The following is a 19,139-nucleotide window of genomic DNA, read 5'->3' on the forward strand; positions in this document are numbered from 1 at the left end:
TAAATCCATTATTAGATAGAAATTGTAGCATTCCTGACAATAACAAAGAAAAGTGGGAGAAGTTTAATACACACATTTGTCTGAGAAAAAGCAAACAACATTCTGATGATGATGATGATGAAAGTTTCCATTCCAACAGTAACTCAAGATGATGCTAAACAGTAGCTATTAATTGGACACTTTTACATCAGCAAAGCTGGATAACTTTTATACAAGCATGCTGAAAGAGATGGCATAGGTACCACCTAGACTGGTAATGTTTACTGTCATTAGGGTTTGAAACACTGGAACTGGAAAAGTTCATAGAACAGCAAGAACAGAACTGCTATGTCAATATTTACAAAAGACAAATTGGATGCACTAAATAATCATAGGCCTGTCAGACTGAAGTAGATTTTGTGAAGAAAAATAATTTTTATGCACTGAAATAGCTGATGATAGATTTGGTTATGAACAATTAAATTATGCAATGAATGTCAATCAACAGGTTTGTAGACAATAGATTTACTGTTCTTAAACTGGGTGTAGAAAAAGTATGTCTTCATGTAATATTCTTAATCTTCTGCAATACACTCAGTTTGGCACTGTAGGATATTTTGCTTAATCAGTTAGAACAATCCAATATCGACAAACCACTTTTAAAATTGTCTATGTTTATTTGATTTATAGGCTCCTGGCTACACCTGTAAACAAGGCACTTTCATGGAGTGATGCGTTTCTAGGGTGATCCTATGGGACCTAGCCATACTGTCTAATATTTAAGAGCACCCACCCCAAAGAAGCCCAAGATCATCAGAAATAGTAAAAGAACACTGATAAAAAATTAAAAACACAGCCTGTTAATACATTGCTAGGTGTCCAGTAACACAGCAATATAACATGGAATAGACACTACTTGAACAAATCTATGGAAGATAATCCTGTTTCAAGTGACTGGATGTGCACTGGGTTTCTGGGAGAGAAGACTGCAGGAAAGCAAATCGCAGGCCATGTTGACTACTCTGAGCACAGGTACTGAATGGCAGGGCTAACAGGAAACACAAAGGTGTGCATATTTGCATCTAGAAACTAAAAATATTACAGTATTTTCTGCCCTGGAAAGACTGCCTTTGAAAACGCTTTTGGGCATGGTAACTAAATTTGCATGAGGCATCTATAACGATCAGTCATAGCCTGAAAGGACTAATGTTTGCTTTGGAGATTAGGGAATTGCCAATTTGGAAAAGAAAGAAATTATGACGCCTACAGTTGACACAAGAATAATTCCATTGCGCTGCTGTTGTTTGTTCTGATGTCCCCAAAGAGTGTCCAATCTGCAGAAAAATAGAATCAAATAGGTAAGGGAAGAGTCATTAGAATGACTGAAAGAGCAGAAAAAAAACCCCACAACTATGATAATTCAGGGCTTGAGGGATTCATAAATTTGCCTTACAAGATCAAGTGTAAGGGCAATTTTCCTCAAAACATACAGAAGAGGATAAAAAATGCAATAGGCATTCATTAAAGGAGAGGCTGCTGAACATTAGAACTTCTTGCCCAGACTATAGTGGATTTTTCACTACTGAAAATACTCAAATACAACTTAAATTCTTTGACCCTCACCCCAAAACAGTGGTGTAATTTAAAGGATATCAGGAAATTTGTTATGAATAAATGTAATCCTTTTGGATTTACTTTATTAATTTGGATATCCACCATATATTGTCTGGATAACCAGCAACCATGGCTTTACTAAAACAGAGAGATGGCAGCAGACATCCTTGAGATGAGTAGTTCAAGTGCCATCATGTGCTGTTCAACATTTCACAGAGCTGACAGAAGCCTATAATATGCTGAAGCATCCCAGACATGGAGATAACTCACATTCAGAGAAATAATTCTGACAGTGATAATACAGAGTTCACTGAGTTACAACTGCTATAGGCTGATTTTGAGTTATTGACCTTAAGGAGTTCAGAAAGAACAAACAGCACAAAGTAAAGAAAACTAAAAAAATTACATAATTCCCCATTTAAAAGACAACAGTCCAATCTTTTCAATGCTGAAACAGAAATACCTTTTTCCATGACCCTGGTGCATGGCAAGCCCAAGAAGAAAAGCGAACCTTTCCTTAGGATCTCCTCAGGGACAGAGAAGCAGAAAAAGCTTCCTGCTTACCTAGCCAGTCACAGGGACTACAAAATATGCAGAAACAGAAATCAACTCCGTAAGAGGAAGAAGAAAGGAGGTAGAGGAAGAACAGGAATACCATTTTGTAATTCTCCCTTTTCCTCCCTGCTCCAGACACGAAGCCAGCCTCAGGAAGGAGGCCTGCAGGTGTTAAAAGTGATATGATTGCTACTCCTGCTACCACTGAGAGGCCATAGCATGTTCCTTTGTCCCTGCAGCTGAACAGAAGTGAGGAATTATTTTGTTCATCCACTCCCATGTACCAAATAGAATAAGTCTGGGGGACAGAAGCAAAAGATGGAACATATTGGCTTCAGTGTACTTAATCTGGCTGTCCACTTCAGAAAACTTTTTATAAACATTAGATTCTTGTTCCAGGTTCGGTGCATCTCACCAAATTCCATAGAGAACGCATCCAGATTTCCATGGAAGAAATTCAGTTTTGATTGCAGGCATCACTCCAGAGAACTTTAGATCCAAGAGTTAAGATGTACTGTTTGCCTCTCAAACAAACAGTAAAGGGTTCTCTAGACTATCTTACGCTGCTGGTCACATGTATGCAGCCCCTATGATTTTAATAGATGTGCCCAACTCTGACTAGAGTTCGGTGAACTGTTTTGGGAGTGTCCAGAAAGGTACAAAACACCAGCAGGAATTTAGTCAGTGAAGCAAGCAAAACCAGGTCCTAATACAGAGTGAGCAGTTTGATTTAAACAGCTTTTATTTACTCCATTTTAAGAAGTAATAAACAACATTTTCTTTTATGTGGATCCAAAAATAGTCTATGTGTCCATGCAAACAGGTCCGTAAAGTCTGCATGAACTCAAGAATTGAAATGGTGTGTCTGTAGATGACCATTATTGGGTTGCAGTTTAGACAGCTTTTATTCAAACCAATGCAGCAGAGGAAATTCATCCTAAGTGTGGTGAGCTTGAAAGAAAGGACAGGCACCAAATTGTCATTCAGAAAAAGATCAGTTTCTGCTGAAACCACACTTCCTTTTCCCATCTGGGAACTTAGTATAGGGAACGTCACGATTGAGAAAACATTTCAGAGAAGAGTATGCATACACACCCACATTGGAACAGATTACCAATTGTTAGGCTAGTGAAGGCAAGTGTATTTCTCTGAAGCAATCCCTTCTCCTCTCAGGAGATAAATCTTAAACAAACAATACTTGCTAGAAACGAAAACATAAGATGTCAACAGCTTTCTAGTTTGTTATGTTATTTAATATCAAGCTTGTACCAAGCATAGTGTGGGAATCTAGAAAAAAAACTGAAAAAGTGCACTAAGTAATTTCTAATGTTATTCAGGTCAAATTCAGAACAGATTAGTTTTAAAAGCCTGGAATGATTCTGAATTACATGACGCCTGTAAGAGTCTTGGAGATGTTCTCATGTGCCAAACAGACATGAACAAAAGACAGTCTTAAATATGAGAGAACTCTGAGTTTAAAGTTGAGCCAATGTGGACAAAAAGAAAACAAAACAAATGAATTTTACCTGACCTGAAGTCCTCAGTAAGCCACAACACAAATGTCAGTCCTCTCCATGTAGCAAAATGAAACAGTTGTGGTTAAATGGACAATACAGTCTTCTAAGAAAACTCCCCCTGAAAATTCAGTTTACATTTAATAACTTGCATATAAAAATCATATAAAGCACACTTTTCCCATGATTTTTCCAAACCTTAAATATGATAAATTGCTTCCAGTAGCATATCTCAAATAGCAGTTTGCAGATAGAAGACATATGCTCCTAACTTGCACAGTCTTATTTCACTATTTAGGGATTATTTAGTACACATTAATGACACAATATCCTTCAGTTCCCACATGTACCAAACTATTCCCATCTAGAGTAAGACATTTGTCACTTACTAATATGAAAAGGATTGAGACTAATTCATGATCTGGAAAAACAGCCCAGTTCAGGTCAATATGCCTTCTCTGAGGTGGAAGACAAACTGAAAGAAAAGCTCATGAGAATTTCTCAGCAACTTATATTGAACCAGGTGATGCAAAGTTGGCACTGGAATGCTGCCTTGGTAGACATCCTGATTTGGACCAGAGGCTTCTAGGTCTAATATTAACAGGGCCTCAGCTTCATGTGGACAAGAAAAAGTCTTTAACATTTGGAAAATATCAGAAGTGCAAGAGTATTCATGGAAGCCTCATGAAGACTGATCCACTTTCATTCTGAATATTTAATATAATCTTATGAGGAAAGGCTGTTGTTTTAGGAATTACAGCAGGTTATCAAAAAAAGACAGGGCCAAGATGGATACAGAAGAGATTACTGAATCAGGCAACAAGGTATGAAAGAAAAGCAAGACCTGAAAATCACAAACCTGTAAGAGAAGCAAACCCAGAACTTCCCTTTTGCTATTAATACAGCTTACATAAGCAATACAGGAATTGTATGAGCAGAAAAAAATAACTCAATTTTAAAAAGTGATCAGTTTTCTGGGCTTAAATCTTTAGACCAGTTTAACTGTAGCATCAAAATTTCTCTGAGTTACAGTATTCCTCCTTCAACATTATACTTCTCCTCTGTTTCTGAGACAATCAGCAATTAAAAAGAGCTAGAAGAAATAGATGATAAAGCAACAGGTGGGGACAACCCAGAAGATCTAGAAAATAAGGCTTGTGGAAGTTTGATGTTGGGAAATAAAGTCTTCACTCAACAGCTGAACAAATTCTCTAAGGCCTTCACAGTAGATAACTTCATAATCTTTCAAAATGAGTCTCAAGACTTCACAATTCTTTCAGAGAAACTAAAAGATTCGTATTAAGAAGCATCTTTTTTCAGTATGTTGTTCATTAGCAACAGGACGATATGAACAAAACCCCCTTGATCACTTTCCTTTGTATTAGCTGTCCTATTTTCTACAAAAATTTCAGAACTAGCCTTATCATGCACTACTTTCCTCAAATCTTGACAACAACACCAATACAAACTTCATTACCATGATGCAAATAAGGACTTACAGTGCTGCTACAAACAAGTACTCTGTATTGGCTCATGAAATGATCTAATAGGCATTGTAATGGAACACTTCCAGTGAAAGTAAAGCTTGATGACCTTTTCCTTCACAATACTAAACAAAAGAGCATGGAATGAGTATTTTTCAGTCTATACTAAGCCCTAAGGGATGCAGCAAACGGTGGGTTTCATGAGACAACTAACACTCACTGAGATCAAAAGGCTCACCCTTTTTTGTGTCCCTTCCCTGCTGCATATTCCTGCCCATTACATGCCATCAGCCCTTGGTGCTAATTTGATTCCTTGTATGAGACCATTCAAGTACACTGAAGAGTCAGGAACTCCTCATAAGGGTGAAAAAAAAATAAACCAGCTTGTTAAACTGGCAGAAAAGTAAACAGGTGCTGGACAGTACAACCACCACACACACATGCTTTATCCCTATGCTAAAGCAAGGAGAAAGCTGGGGATCATAAGCCTCAGAGCAAGACTCCTCTTTCAGCAGCCAACTGGTCCTGGTAGCTCAGCTGTCCCATGAAGCCTTATTGTAACATTCCCTCATTTTACAGGTTTGAACATTTACCTAGAAAAGAATCTGAAAAATATCACATGACAGCTATCCATAATATCATTAACTAGATAGATGTTTCAATGAAACAGCAAGATCTGCAGGTTCTAGCTCTGAACTGCCCAGATATTTCTGCTAATTCTCATTCCCCTGAGTCTGAAAACTGATTCACTGCTGAACAGTGAAATCTTAAATAAAGAATCAAGAACTCTTTGGTTTTTATTTTTTTCTCTCCAGATAAACATCAGTCTCTCATTTGGAGCCACTGCTGGATTTCAGTGCTGGCCTAATGTTTTCGTTAGCATCCTGAAACTTCCTCTAGGCTCTGTTTGTTCTCAAATATATTCAGACTCAATGTTTTCTGTAGTTCTTGGTATTTGTCAGCTTTCTTCATGAGCTCTGCAATACAAGACCTAAGGTGAGACAATTCAGAATCTGCCCCCACCAAGGACACAGTTGTCTAACAGGAAGGTATTTACATTGGTTTGCTTTTCAAACCAGACAAATACATCTTCCTGGCATGCTTTTTCAAGAGAGCCTAATAGCTTAGTCAAGATAATAGAAACGCCAGAACAGCAACCAGAGGAGTAAAGATGCCACAAGCAGCTTCTCCTTGCCTCAAAAAAATCTTTCACCTATTTCAGTGAATCAGCTATGTGAAAACAATCCTGCCTTCAAAAGTCAGTGACAACTTTGCTCTCTCTCTTCTGCAAATACTCCATAATCAGAAACAGAGGATTGATAAGGTTCCTTCTCCAAGGAAAATTGTACAATGATCTGGAGATAAAGCACTTGTGAAAACAGTAAGTATGCTAAAACAATGGCTACCTCAAAACAAACAAACAAAAAAAAAAAAAAAGATTCCCCTCCAAATGCAACTATACAACAAAATCCCACTGTTACGAGATACTATAGAATCCAGTAACTGACAAGAACCATTTATACAGCAGCAAGAACGCTCAGATAGGGGGAAAAATGGATTGTAAGGAAAACGTTTTAAACCTGCATTTAACCATTAGGGCCTGTGAAAAATCCTCATAAACATGCCAATTATTCCACAAGTTCACTAGGTAAGTTTACATTTTTACTGAATGCTGGAGACCCCAACTGAATCACAGGTACAAAGTATAACAGTTTTTATGTGCTTATCTTCCACACAAATACTACAGAGAGTAACACCTCTATCACGCATTATCCACATGCACACAAGTAGTTTGCTTCTACAAAAATCAAATTTAAAAAACCCTAACACAAAAAAACTGAGGCAAACCATAGAGCCTAACAGCTGTACAGATTTGCAAGACAACTGCAAACAAAATAGATCACTGTGGACCCTCCCTAGGATCCTCCTTCCCCCCTCTTCTCTCCAGTTTAGCCAAGTGTGAAGTTTGCTGTGGATTGTCACCCTCCCTGCAGAGCAGCAGCACTGCAGAAGGTGGTTCTCTCTCGGCTTCCCGTAGCACAAAACCCTAAAAACGTGGGCTGCAGGCAGAAATCTTGCCTTTCTATTCCTACATTCTACATCCCTCTGCACTGATACAAACATTAATTTCTTACTACTACCACATCACCCAGGCTGAGGCACCCACACGCCCAAAACTTCCACTGTGCAGAAAGTGCCTAGTTTGCAGGAGATGCTACACTGAACCATTTCACACACCCAAAGAGAACTACACCGAAACAGCTCTCACTTTCTTCAGTGCTGACTGCCACTGCCAGCCGTGCAGCCCCTCTGCACTCTTGTGCTCACAGAGTCTGGCCATCCCTGCTCTCCTTAACCTACAGCTGCACTTGCTTCCAAGTTTTAGTCATCGCTCCGTCCAGCATCCTGTACTTCAGACCACACAGTCTCTCAGTAATTGCTCGGGATGTTCACAAATCACTTGGCTATCAGATTGCCCTGTATTGTACTGAAGGCATGACAACAGTAGGGAAATCAGTGTGGGGGAAAATCCCAAACAAAAGCAGCTTTCTCCTCCTCCGTCCCCTCGACTTCAGAATTTCTACATTAGTCCCAGTCACTTCTCAGCCTTCTCAATAGAATCCCTTCATCACACCCTCTCTTTCGGCAGGGATCTAAAACCTGTCCATTCCCAGCAGGAATGAGGGCTCCGTATCTTAAACTACGGCTTAAAACTACGACTGCAAGCAGTGTTTCCACAACAACGCGGCACTCCAGCTCTCCGCCGAGACACGAATCCAAACTTCGAATGTTTCCCAGTGGCAGTACTGCTGCACCTGGGCTGCAGCCACATAACCCCATGTTTTACTGGTATAAAAAGTGAAGCGAGGCACAGCGGGACTCCGCGGGGAGGGCCGAGTACCGCGGGGCGCTGAGGGACCCAGCACCGCTGCGCCAGGCCGCCCTCAGCGCCGCCGCCAGGGGGCGCTGCCCGCCGCTCGCTGCCGCCCGCGGCGCCCCCCGGTGGGGAACGGCGGAACAGCGCCCCGGGCACGCCGAGCTCTGCCCGCCTGCCTTCGCCGTGAGGGGACGGGCCAGGGCGGCAACCCCCGCACAGACACCCCAGGCTCGGCAGGGACTGCTGTCCTACTGCTCCGGCTTCCAGACTGCGCGCTGCTTCGCCAGCGCAGGCTGGCAGAGCCGGGTCGAGCTGCCGAGAGAACACACCAGACTGGCTATACATAAGATGCAGCAAGGGGATGGATTTTGTAGAGATCGGAGGGAACCGGGGGGGCAGCACACACCACAGGAATTTAGGTTCAAAAGAAAAATACTTCGGTTTTGGTTTGGTGGGGTTTTTTTCTTCTGTTATTTTTTTGGTTGGTTGGTCGTTTTTTGGAGGGAGGTAGGTATGGTGGCGTATAACAGATTTTAAACAAATCCCCGTGAAAACACATTTCACTGACATGACTTCTGAACTGCAGTCTCAGTGGTTTTGCAACAAAACTGCAACTGACTTTCTGGAAGAAAAGAAAGTACTGAGAGCTGGTATGAGACGAAGGCTGCTTAAGAGACTCACCTGCTGAATTCCCTCTATGCCCTTGCTGGGGTGCTGAAGTGCTTTTTTTAGTGTGCAGCTTTTTAATCTGGAAAATAACAAGTAAGTTCTTGAGTAATTTTCTGATGCCATTGTCTCCTAGCTCTTCTAACAGTAGCTCAAAATCCACATGTGTAACACAGGGAATTCTAAAGTCAATTATAGAAATTCAGTGTAATGCAGTTTGATGTTGAGGAAATTCGAGACAGTCATACAAACCTATATATTGCATACACCAGAGAAAGCACTTTGCACTCAATTAACACAGAAGCAAAGTGGGCGAGTTTTACTAACATCTTCTCAAAATTCTTATCCAGTCTTACCTGTCAGTATAAGAAAACCACAGAAGCAAAGATATAAATTAAAAGATTTCTTCCCACAAAGTAAAGTAAGTCTGAACATTCCAGTAATTGCCTTGACTTTTTCACTTACTTAAACCAAGTAATAAGTTATTGAGTGTATCTGAATCAGCTACACACCTTAGTCATGTTCAAGTATGTTTTTTCAAGAGTAAACAATGCTGTCGGAATACAAGTAGTCAGAAAATAGACCAAAACCAATGTTTTAGAAGACCTTACTTGGAAACTTGCTTCTTTGCTGTGCTTTAGCTTCTTCTGCCAATCTACATGTTTAAGACACTTAATCCCTTTCCCATTCAGAAAAACTGCTGTCCTCACTACTGTGCCAAAAAGATCACCCATAGATTGTTCATGAGGAGAATTCCAGTGTGTGAGAACAGCAAGGGGTTATGTGAGAGACTGTAACCCACAGAAGGGCTGCACCCAACGATGGTCCTGGTTGATCTCAATGGTGACTGACATGGGGGAGGTTCTAAGCAAGGGTAAAAATGCCAATGTCATGCCATATTCAAAAAAAAAAAAAAAAACAAAAACAAAACAGAAAAAACTGTACAGGGAGCTACAGGCTCATCAGTCTAAATCTGGTCCCTAGAAAAGTCACAGAGCAAGACTTTTACAAGAGAAAAAGCAGACAACTTAGGATGGATAAAAACTGTTTGGATGACTGACTTAGAGGCAGCAGTGAACATCTTTTACTCTACCTGGACTGTAGTAACAAAGTGGAGAACTACAGAAGCCAAATCAGTGACCTGATCTTCATCAGTGACATGGGAGAAGAGGTATGCTTGTCAAGTTTGCAGATGACATCAAAGAGGGGGGGAAAAGCCTGGAGAGCAGGGCTGCCATCCAGAGGGACCTGGGTAGGGTAGAAGAAGCTGGGGGGAAGGAGGAGGACAACAGGGCAGGGAGGGAGGGGGCCTTGTGCATTTCAGCATGGAGAAATGCCAAGCCTTGCACCTGGGAAATCACAGCCCCAGGCAGCCGTGCAAGTTTGACATGGCCCGCCTGTGCAAGAGCTCTGCAGAAAAGGCCCTGGGACCAACAGCAACAAAGGGCAGCAGCACCCATCACTATAGTAGCACAGGCACAACCAGGAGATGGAGGAAACTGGTGATTCCCCCTTGATTCAGGACATTTTAGACAACATTAAAATGAGATACCGAGTCCTCTGGTTTGGACTGCCCACCCCCAGACATTGCCACACTGGTGTGAGCCCAGCAGAGGCCCACTAGGGATGCCCAGTGGTTGGAGAACCTGCACAGTCAGGTGACTCCGTGGGACAGAGCTGCTTCAGCCTGGAGAAGGAAAGGCTTGGAGGGCACCTGACAGCAGTTCTCTCCTGCCTACAGACAGGTCACTGACAAGGCAGAGTCAAGCTCTGTCATGGTGGCTGAATGCAAAAAGCACTCAGCCATACAGTCTGACCTCCTTGCTGACTCTGCTTTGAAGTCAGACTAGAGATCCACAAAACTTTTCCATCCTTAACTGTGCTGTGACACTGTCTACAGTGCTGTCAAACTTCAACACAAAACTGAAAGTCTACTAAGCTCTAACTTTTCATTTACACTAATCTTACTTGTTAATGTAATCGTGTGGGAAATAAAGAATTGGTTTTATTACAAGCAAATGAGTTAAACAAATCACTGACGTAGGAGTTTTTCTTTACTAACCTATCAGGCGTATCACGGAGTTGTAAGACGCCGGATTCAGCCTGGAACCGGTGACAGGGAAACATGCGGACGGGAATAAGGAACTGTAAAATGAATATTGGTAAGGAAACCCCTTATACCACATGGCTGATCCTGGGAGCCGCCATGCTGCTGGACACTCCACCTCCCAGCACGACACAGCCAACCAGGGAGAGGGGAACGCCTCTTCTATGATGTAAACAGGGCTGAACCTTAAGAATGTTTAAAAAGCGGGACGTTTGAATTGGAAGGCGTGTTCCTGGGAATCCTGCATGCCTAGGACACCCAACACGTTGTAATTAATTTTTCCTTTTCGTTTTATTCCTTTTGTTTTGCAAACTTTTGCCATTTTTCTAAATTTAATAAATGAGAGTTTTCTCACAATGGCTAACCAGATTCCTACAAAAATCTATTCTATAAGCTGACATCTTGTAGAATATAATATAGATTTGACATTTTCAAATCTACTGTGATAGAAGTAGAACAGTGAAAAATCTACTAATTTGCATGGTTATCACCCTCCACTTCCACACTTCTGGAGACTGGGTAGGATAGGCCTTTGTAACTACCGTTACACATGTGATCATCAGAAGTATGAAGAGAACTGCATGGCTCTTCAAGCAGGTAATACAGCAAAACAAAGTCACGTGTGCCAAAGCTCAGTGCTGCTCCACCTGAAGTTGGTGTAAAACACAAATTCAAGAAAATCAGTACTGATCACAAGATATACAGATTTTTTGGATCTAAACCTAAATTCACTCTTCTAAATGGTGGTGAAAAAAAACAGTTCCAGAACTTATCACAAGCAGAGTATAAACAAGAAGACCTGCTGTTATAGGTTATAAATCCAAGAGTGGAATTTTTTTCCCCCTGCCCCCACTGTAGGAAAGACAAAGTTTGAACGGAAGGGGGAAGTCAATTAGCCTCACAAAAGAACGTAGCCAGCAAAGCCGAATTCCTAGCTAATGGCCCATCGAAGGCTGGAGGGGAGGGCGAGTTTTTGAGATTTCGGTAGCTGGCCCAGGCTCACAAGGGGAGTTGGTGGTCGCCCTCACACAGGACAGGTCAGTTTTGCTGGGTGCTCTCTCTCTGGAACGGAGACAGGGTCTGTGTGCGGGCATTTTTGGAGAAAAAGCCTGGAAGCCAGTCTTTCTGGCTTCTCTTCCTGGTGAAGCCGGATCACTGGTCTCGGCTGGCTTTGCACACTGCCTTGTGACTCCAGCCGGAGCCTACTGTGTTTTCATCGGAGAGCTCTGTGCCCACTGAGGGAGAGAGAAGAGGAGCCTTGAGACACCATCATCTGGGAACAACAGTGAGTTCCATTGGGGGTGGACTGCTTTCCTTTCCCCCTTTCTTCCACTGGGGGAAGGGCCCCTCATTTTCTTTTTCAGCTTCTCCCGCGATCCGAGACCACTCCCCAGACCCTCTTCCCGCGTGGTGACAGTCAGAGCACTGCAGGCTCTGCACCTCCAGTGACCCAACAGCGCCCCTGCCAACCGTGATTAGAACTGCCCTAAAAGAGAAGTATTCAGACCTTTTTCTTTTGTTTGAAGGGGACTTTTGGGTACGGGACTATTGTCTAGGGGTTTTTTGTGTTCTGTTACTGTTCTTGCCAACATACATATATCTTTTAATAAAGGGTTGTTATCTCTTCTGTTTTTTCCACACTTCCTCGATTAAAGTCCCTTAATTTTGAATTTACAATTGCTGAGAGAGAGAAGTTTGGTCTATCTCATAACTCATCCTCTTTAGCAAACATTCCAGTCTCTTCAAACTGAGACACCTGCATTCACCTGTATCAGAGAAAACAGGAAGCAGATGTACTGCTGTCATGCAAAGTAACAACAGAGGCCCTCTGTTAGCAAGCAAAATTCCCAACGCAGCAGCAAGGCGTACATCACAATTCTTAAAAACACAACACAGGACACAGAGTTTCCTCAAACCCACGAACTCATTAGCAAACCCCTGATGTTTGCTTTTAAAAAGCTCTGCTGTTTGTAGTCCTCATGGCAGGGATTACTGAACTTCAGTAACTGAGGACTTGGTTCTTGTACAAGTAAACTGATTAAAACTTGGTAGCATGTACACAGTTCTTCAAATTAGAGGAGGCACATGAAAGAGGTGTTAATCATCCAGTCTCCATAGGACGGAGGGAAGGCTTTCAAAAAGTGCACTCACTTAGCAAGCACGCTCTACAGCAGTCAGATAAGAAGTTGTGAAAAACAGTCTATAATTTCCCAAGATAGCTATAAATTACAGAAATCTTGTATTTTGAAGAACAAGTGGAAGGAATTGCATAAATACCAACCACTAAGGATAACTTTGAAAATCCCAATCTGGCATTTCCATAAAAGACAAATCCTCAACAGTATTTGAGGAAGTCTCACAAAGAGGAATGGCTCCCACACAACCAGTTTAGTTTCTGACAACTTGGTTTATTTGTTATTGGGTGTTATATTACCAACCCACACTAGATACTCTTATGCAGATTGCCAGCACTTGGAACAATCACCATCTTGTCTGGTTATTCACCTCAAGACTCTGCAGTGTCCAACACTCAGAAGCAGAGCTACAGCAACCAATCAGCCCCACTTGTGAGTCACCACCTTGAGCCCCATCCACACTACACTACATAACAAACATCACACCCTTGGCAGAAAAGATGTTACTGGCAAATGAGAATGACTAGGGAAGGCAATGAGAAATAAAATTTAGCATTTGACCTTCCCGTTCTTCATTTAGACTCTATCTACACATGAGTTTATGATTCTGCTCAACTGAATTAGTAACTACATACAAAAGACACTCCAAGAAGTCATCATGTTAAGACCCAGCAGAAAGGCTGTCTTCTTCCATAGTTGCACAAAGTCTACTAATTCCCAGTTTTTCGTGTTGTACTGTTGGCTATGTGGCCAATACTAAAAGATCCTAAAAGCCACCTCCTGTAGAATGTTCTTGTTTGCCATTGGAAAAATTGTCCCAGATATGCAAGCAAGTGGGGGGCAAGGAAAGATGTGTACAAATTCATATATGATCATTCCTCCAAATCAGTCTACTACTGATACTCTCTAGGTCTATGGATCTATTTTTCCCTTTTTTTACTGTTTTTCTTCACTAGTTTCAATAAGTATTTCAGGTACTCTACACCAAGGAAGACCTACACCTGTGTATGTGGTAAAACAGCTTCACAGCAATACTGGAACAGTACAAGCCTTAACATGCTCTACAATGTTAATAAAAATCCTAAAAATATTTTTAGATTCCACATGGGGAAATGCCAAGAGGAACAGAAGCATGAGAGGATGGCTACTGGTTGAAGGAAATTTCCATTTTCCTTCCTTTTCTCCTACCCATTCTCTTTCCCTTAGTCTCTCTGCCTCCCACCTCCTGCATCACAGCAGCAGTAGATCAGATATCTATCTATTGTATTTTATTATCTACTGACAATTATCTACTCTTACATTCAGTTAATTTATCATTGTCCTGCAGGCGCAAGATTGCAGAAAGCAGAAATCTCTTGACTGGCTGGGGTAACACGACCTTTAGGGCACACCCCAGCATGTGTTGACTACCAACAGGTGCTGGGGAATGCAAGACTTCCTTTCACAATGTCAGGACATGGTGATCAAATCCAATTCTGTGCCGGATATGAATAAAAATCCATGAGCATAACCCACCTCTTTCCAAGCCCAGCTTTTCCTCTGCAGTAAAACAGTGGAACAATGGAAATTTTCCATGCTCTTTCCTGTTATACATTCTGTTTTATTTTCTGTTGTCCAGAAATTTCAATAGGACTTTTTTTTTTTTTAGTTCTCTCAGAAGATAGAGATGTGTAGTTCAAAATACAAAAACAGAAATCATTTACACAGCATTTGCACACAAATCCTGGGAAAAGTAAATTAGTACAGTGAATAAAATTGAAAAATCATTTTCTATCCCGTTGCTGCAGTTTGGCAGTATGTCATTATTTGGATCGATATGAGCATTTATGGCCTTTGCTGTACTCTCTGCACACCCTACTATGGTTGATGGTGCCACAGGACCAGTAACGTCAGATTTGAGGTGACAAAGAAACATCTCTGGCAATTATGCTGATTTGTCCTTTTTAAGTCTTTGGACAGTGAATACAAAGACAGTGCAACAATTCTTAACTCACACAGGACTAATTACAGTAAATTTAGTCAGGCATACAAATCTGTAGACTCTAACATCATTTGATGAAGAAATTTAAACAAGGCAAGAGACTTTTCTCATTACAAGCAGAAGACTGCCAGTTTGGTAAATGTAATTCTATCGCTGCTTCTGCCACGGCGTGGCTCTGTTAGAACACACATATCAAAGGTAGACGCTATTTTAGATACCCAACAGGAGATGTTGGAGTGTGATTTAGAGAAGAACTAGTCACTGCTACGCTCCACATTATGGATACATACAAGAAAAGGATGGCATGTACTATGAGGATGAGAATTTCAGAAAAAAATTAATTCTGGGAGAAAAAATGAGCGTAAGTCTGAAACTGGACAGTAAGTTATTACACAGTTTAGATTTGGGCTGCTTTATGCTTTGTTCCATAATTAAAGAAATTTTACAACTTCATAGACATATGAATAAATAAAATTCAGCATTTGTGAATTTTACAGACACAGTAGCCATGAATCCCCCAGAAAGACTCATAAACAGATAGTCAAGGTGTATTTCCATTAGGCTTTCTACAAAATTCTTCAAAAAATTAAGAAACCTAAGTCATCATAATAGAAAAAGCCTTGTATGGTCAAATAATTTGTCAACAGAGGATCAATTCTGCAATGCAGGGAGGCCACTTACAAAGTTTCTCAAGGAACTGTGATGCATCTGCTGTGGCAAAGATAAGCCAGCAAAAAACACCCAATTACTCGAAACAGTACAGGATAAAGATTCATGAAGGGACACTGTGAGAGTGAATGGACATCAGAAGGGAAGGTGACATTCAACAAATAAAGTGATCTACATGTAAGGAAAAAACCAGCAGTCCTAATAAGTTGATGGGGTCTGTTGCTCAGAAATGTGATTTTGGATTATGACAATCCCTTTAAAACAGGAGTTTGGTTCTTGATAAATCTCAACAGAAACAAAGTGAGTGTTAGGAGTAAGGGCAGTAACATCATCAAGCCATTGTATAAATCTGTTTCAATCTAACCTTGTCTACACCTAAGACTGTATTTTTTATTCCCCTTATATAAAAACTGGTAACAGAAGTGGAAAAAGTTCCTAAAAGGACAAAAAGGATGATCAAAATGTGGAATAGCTTTTCCTTTGAGTAATCTTCAATCTAAGCAATCTTAGGTTTCTTTATTCTGGAAAAAATAATTTTGGAGAGGTCTGACAAATTTATGAAGGTTCAGGTAGGTCCTAGAGGGTGGTGGTACAAAGTAACTGCATCCTAGTATAAGGATTAAGAGCCTACTGAATCAAGCTTGTCAGAGATAGCGTCAAAAGTAACTGATAGTTCATGTAACTGGTAGTTCACCTGAGGAACCACCAGCTCATTGGCAAAAGGGGCTGTGGATTCCTTCCTGACTTTATGAAAAAACTGGACATTCGGAGATGAAAATCTACTGACATTAAAAGAACATAAGCCACAATTAACTTCAAAATCTCCTGTGTTTACAAGAGTTGGAAACCTGTAAGGTATCAGGTAACAGTGGCACATACACTTTTCCTGTTCTTATTCCTCCCTAGGCATTTGTTTATGGCTATTGTAAAACACATTGCTAGTCAAGCAATGTACTTCGACTTACCCAATATGGCCATTTTTCTGTTTGTTCTAATTCTACCTTCAGAACAAACAGCAGAAAAGAATCTGAGGCAACACCACCTAATTCTGTTTTTTCTCCCAATTGTTAGCAACAGCTAATCAAATTACCACCACCCATCCTGTGCAATGAATGACTCATGGGTCCTATGGGGAAAGGAATAGGGAAAACAAAGCAATGTTAAGTAATTAAAGACTATACCAAAACACACATGGAACACAGAAAGCAAAGTAGGCAGGATTATCTTGCTTCTAAATTTCCCAACGTGTGATAGCATGGCTTTGGGACCAGGCAGTTCTAAATCTCCTATTTCTAAAAAGGCATAGTTAAGTTTTGAATGGTCTGGAAGAGTTTGATGTGTGGGTCTTCTGACAGAGAACATCACTCATATGATATGCCCAATTTAATGGCATCTGCGAATAATCTCCACTTGCTTCCCTGGAAAGAGACAATGCACAAACTAACAAAGACAGTGCTTTGAGCTAAATTGGGTGACCTTTTGCTCAGGCAGATATGGGAGCACTCAAACTATCTTCTAGCCACACAGACTCCATCCATTCCAGGCAGATCAAAGGTGCATATGACCATAGCTTTAGATGTTAATGAAGATGCCAGCACACTGACAGGGAAGTGTTTTGTCATCAGTACCAGATCATTGCACAAATCTGCCAGGGAAGTGTTTTGTCATCAGTACCAGATCATTGCACAAATCTACCAGTTACAGAGATACTACTGTAAAAATCATTTACATATCTTCAGTATTGGATCATCACCAGAAGGTGATGGCTGATTACATATTAAAATTAGGTTGAGTTTACTAATAGATACATCTGTCAAAAGGGAGGTGAAATTACTTATTTTTTTTTTAATTCTGGATTCTTCCTAGGACAGAACCTTCAGAAGAATGTAGAAAATGCTAAACAGGGCTAAGTAAGTATAAATAGACTGCAACTTCACAAAAGCTGATTGGTTTTAGCAACAGACATTTACAGATTGTGTTTTAGTAAGAAGAGTGAAATACAAATTTCCGTATAAGCTTCCAGGACAAGAGGATAGTCTCAAGCTGTGGTAGGGAAGACTGAGGCCGAACAGTAGGAGAAATGTCTTCACAGAAAGGGCTGAAGCATTGAAATGGGCTGCCCATGGAGGTGTGGAGTCACCATCTCTGGAGGTGTTGAGTCACCATCTCTGGAGGTGTTTACGCCTGGACGTGTCAGTGCCATGATGTATTTGACATGGTGGTATTCAGTCACAGGTTGGACTCAGTGATCTCAGAGATTTCTAAACTAACTGATTCTGTGATTGTATGTCTGCCAGTAGCTGCTGAGAGTTGAAGAGTTGAAGTGTACATGTATAGGACTCTGAAATACTGTTTGTAGATTACCTTGTGAAAACCTGAAATGTAATGGCTTCTCTAAAAAGGTTTGCTGTTCAGGGCAAATACAATTTGATACCCACAGAAACATTTAACCCTTCAAATGCTATTTAACTCCAGCACTATCTTACGGCATAATGCTCCACTACATGCTACAAAAGAATGTGCAATTCTCTACAAAAACTAGTTTTCCTCTTTAATATCATTATTCTAAGAAAAGAGGCCAAAATTCTGCAGTGGCCTCTGAAATCAGATATTCAGAGAGATGTAAAAATTGAAAGTTTTATTTGTTTTTAAACAGAGCTGGAGGTGTTTTATTTCCACAGTATGTTTAGAGGAGAGGTGGAAGAACACCTCTGTCATGCTTTAGGTAAGAGGAACAACAGTTATTTATCTAGTTGCATCACTATCCCATTTTTGGCATCCATGTTTGATTTTTTCTGAAAAAAAAGAAAGGGATAGTAAGCTTTAGCCAGTCATATCAGTCCACTTCACTAATTGTCATAGCTTTGTCACTTCTTAGTTTGCGCATCAAGCTAACAGCCATTAAATATTTTGCAGAGTTACACACACAGTCACACACACAAAACCCCTCGGTTCTGGTATTCACATGTAGCTATTTCATTCAACATGCGTTCATGCTGCACTGGTTCATTTATTTCAAATTCACTAAAACATGAAGCACTTCATTGCTGAATGAGTACAGACTTCTCCTTTGAAACCTACCTAATCTGTTCTCTTTTTAATTGCAACATACCCTATTTCTGGGTTTCATTAACTTCCTCCTTTGAACTGGTATCTAGGAAATCTCTTCATGTACAGTTTAGACAAGTACATTGATTTACAATTAAACTGGTTTACATACCAAGACTGTCAGGCTATGTTTCTGTAACACTCAATTCAATGTCATTTACAAGACTCCACTTTCTGTACTGAATTACAGCTTTCAAACAGTATATTAATATCATAAACTTATGACACAGTCTGTTCAATTTCTATGTACCTCCTCATTTAGCATCTTACTAAACACAAAATACCATTTTGATATTAATTTTTATGCTCAGAATCTGCCAGTCAACAGATTTAATAGTATCAAGCAAGATTTGAACCATACATAATTTACAGTAGCTACTGAAGCACTTACATTATCCAGGGAACAATCATCTACCTTTTACTGGCAACAGGTCAGCCTCTTCAGGACA

At 40.6% G+C, this 19,139-nt stretch overlaps 1 protein-coding gene across 11 annotated transcripts in view; it reads right to left on the reverse strand.

Moving 5' to 3' along the window:
* ARL15 (ADP ribosylation factor like GTPase 15) overlaps positions 1 to 19,139 on the reverse strand; it is a 261,132-nt gene that overhangs the window by 173,144 nt on the left and 68,849 nt on the right. Inside the window, exons 1-2 of one of the 11 annotated variants that reach the window (XM_039390407.1) lie at positions 10,753 to 10,819; positions 8,706 to 8,772 (exon numbers count right to left, since the gene is read on the reverse strand). The exons of the other annotated variants lie outside the window; for them this stretch is intronic. Of the exons in view, the coding sequence (XP_039246341.1) occupies positions 8,706 to 8,772; positions 10,753 to 10,817 (132 nt within the window). The 5' untranslated portion in view covers positions 10,818 to 10,819. Of the gene's footprint in view, positions 1 to 8,705; positions 8,773 to 10,752; positions 10,820 to 19,139 lie in introns of those variants that run through there. 11 annotated transcript variants of the gene reach the window in all.

This window comes from Pipra filicauda, unplaced genomic scaffold (genome assembly GCF_003945595.2).
Source record: "Pipra filicauda isolate LSUMZ 115617 unplaced genomic scaffold, ASM394559v2 scaffold81_size6448238_pilon, whole genome shotgun sequence".
NCBI lineage: Eukaryota > Metazoa > Chordata > Aves > Passeriformes > Pipridae > Pipra > Pipra filicauda.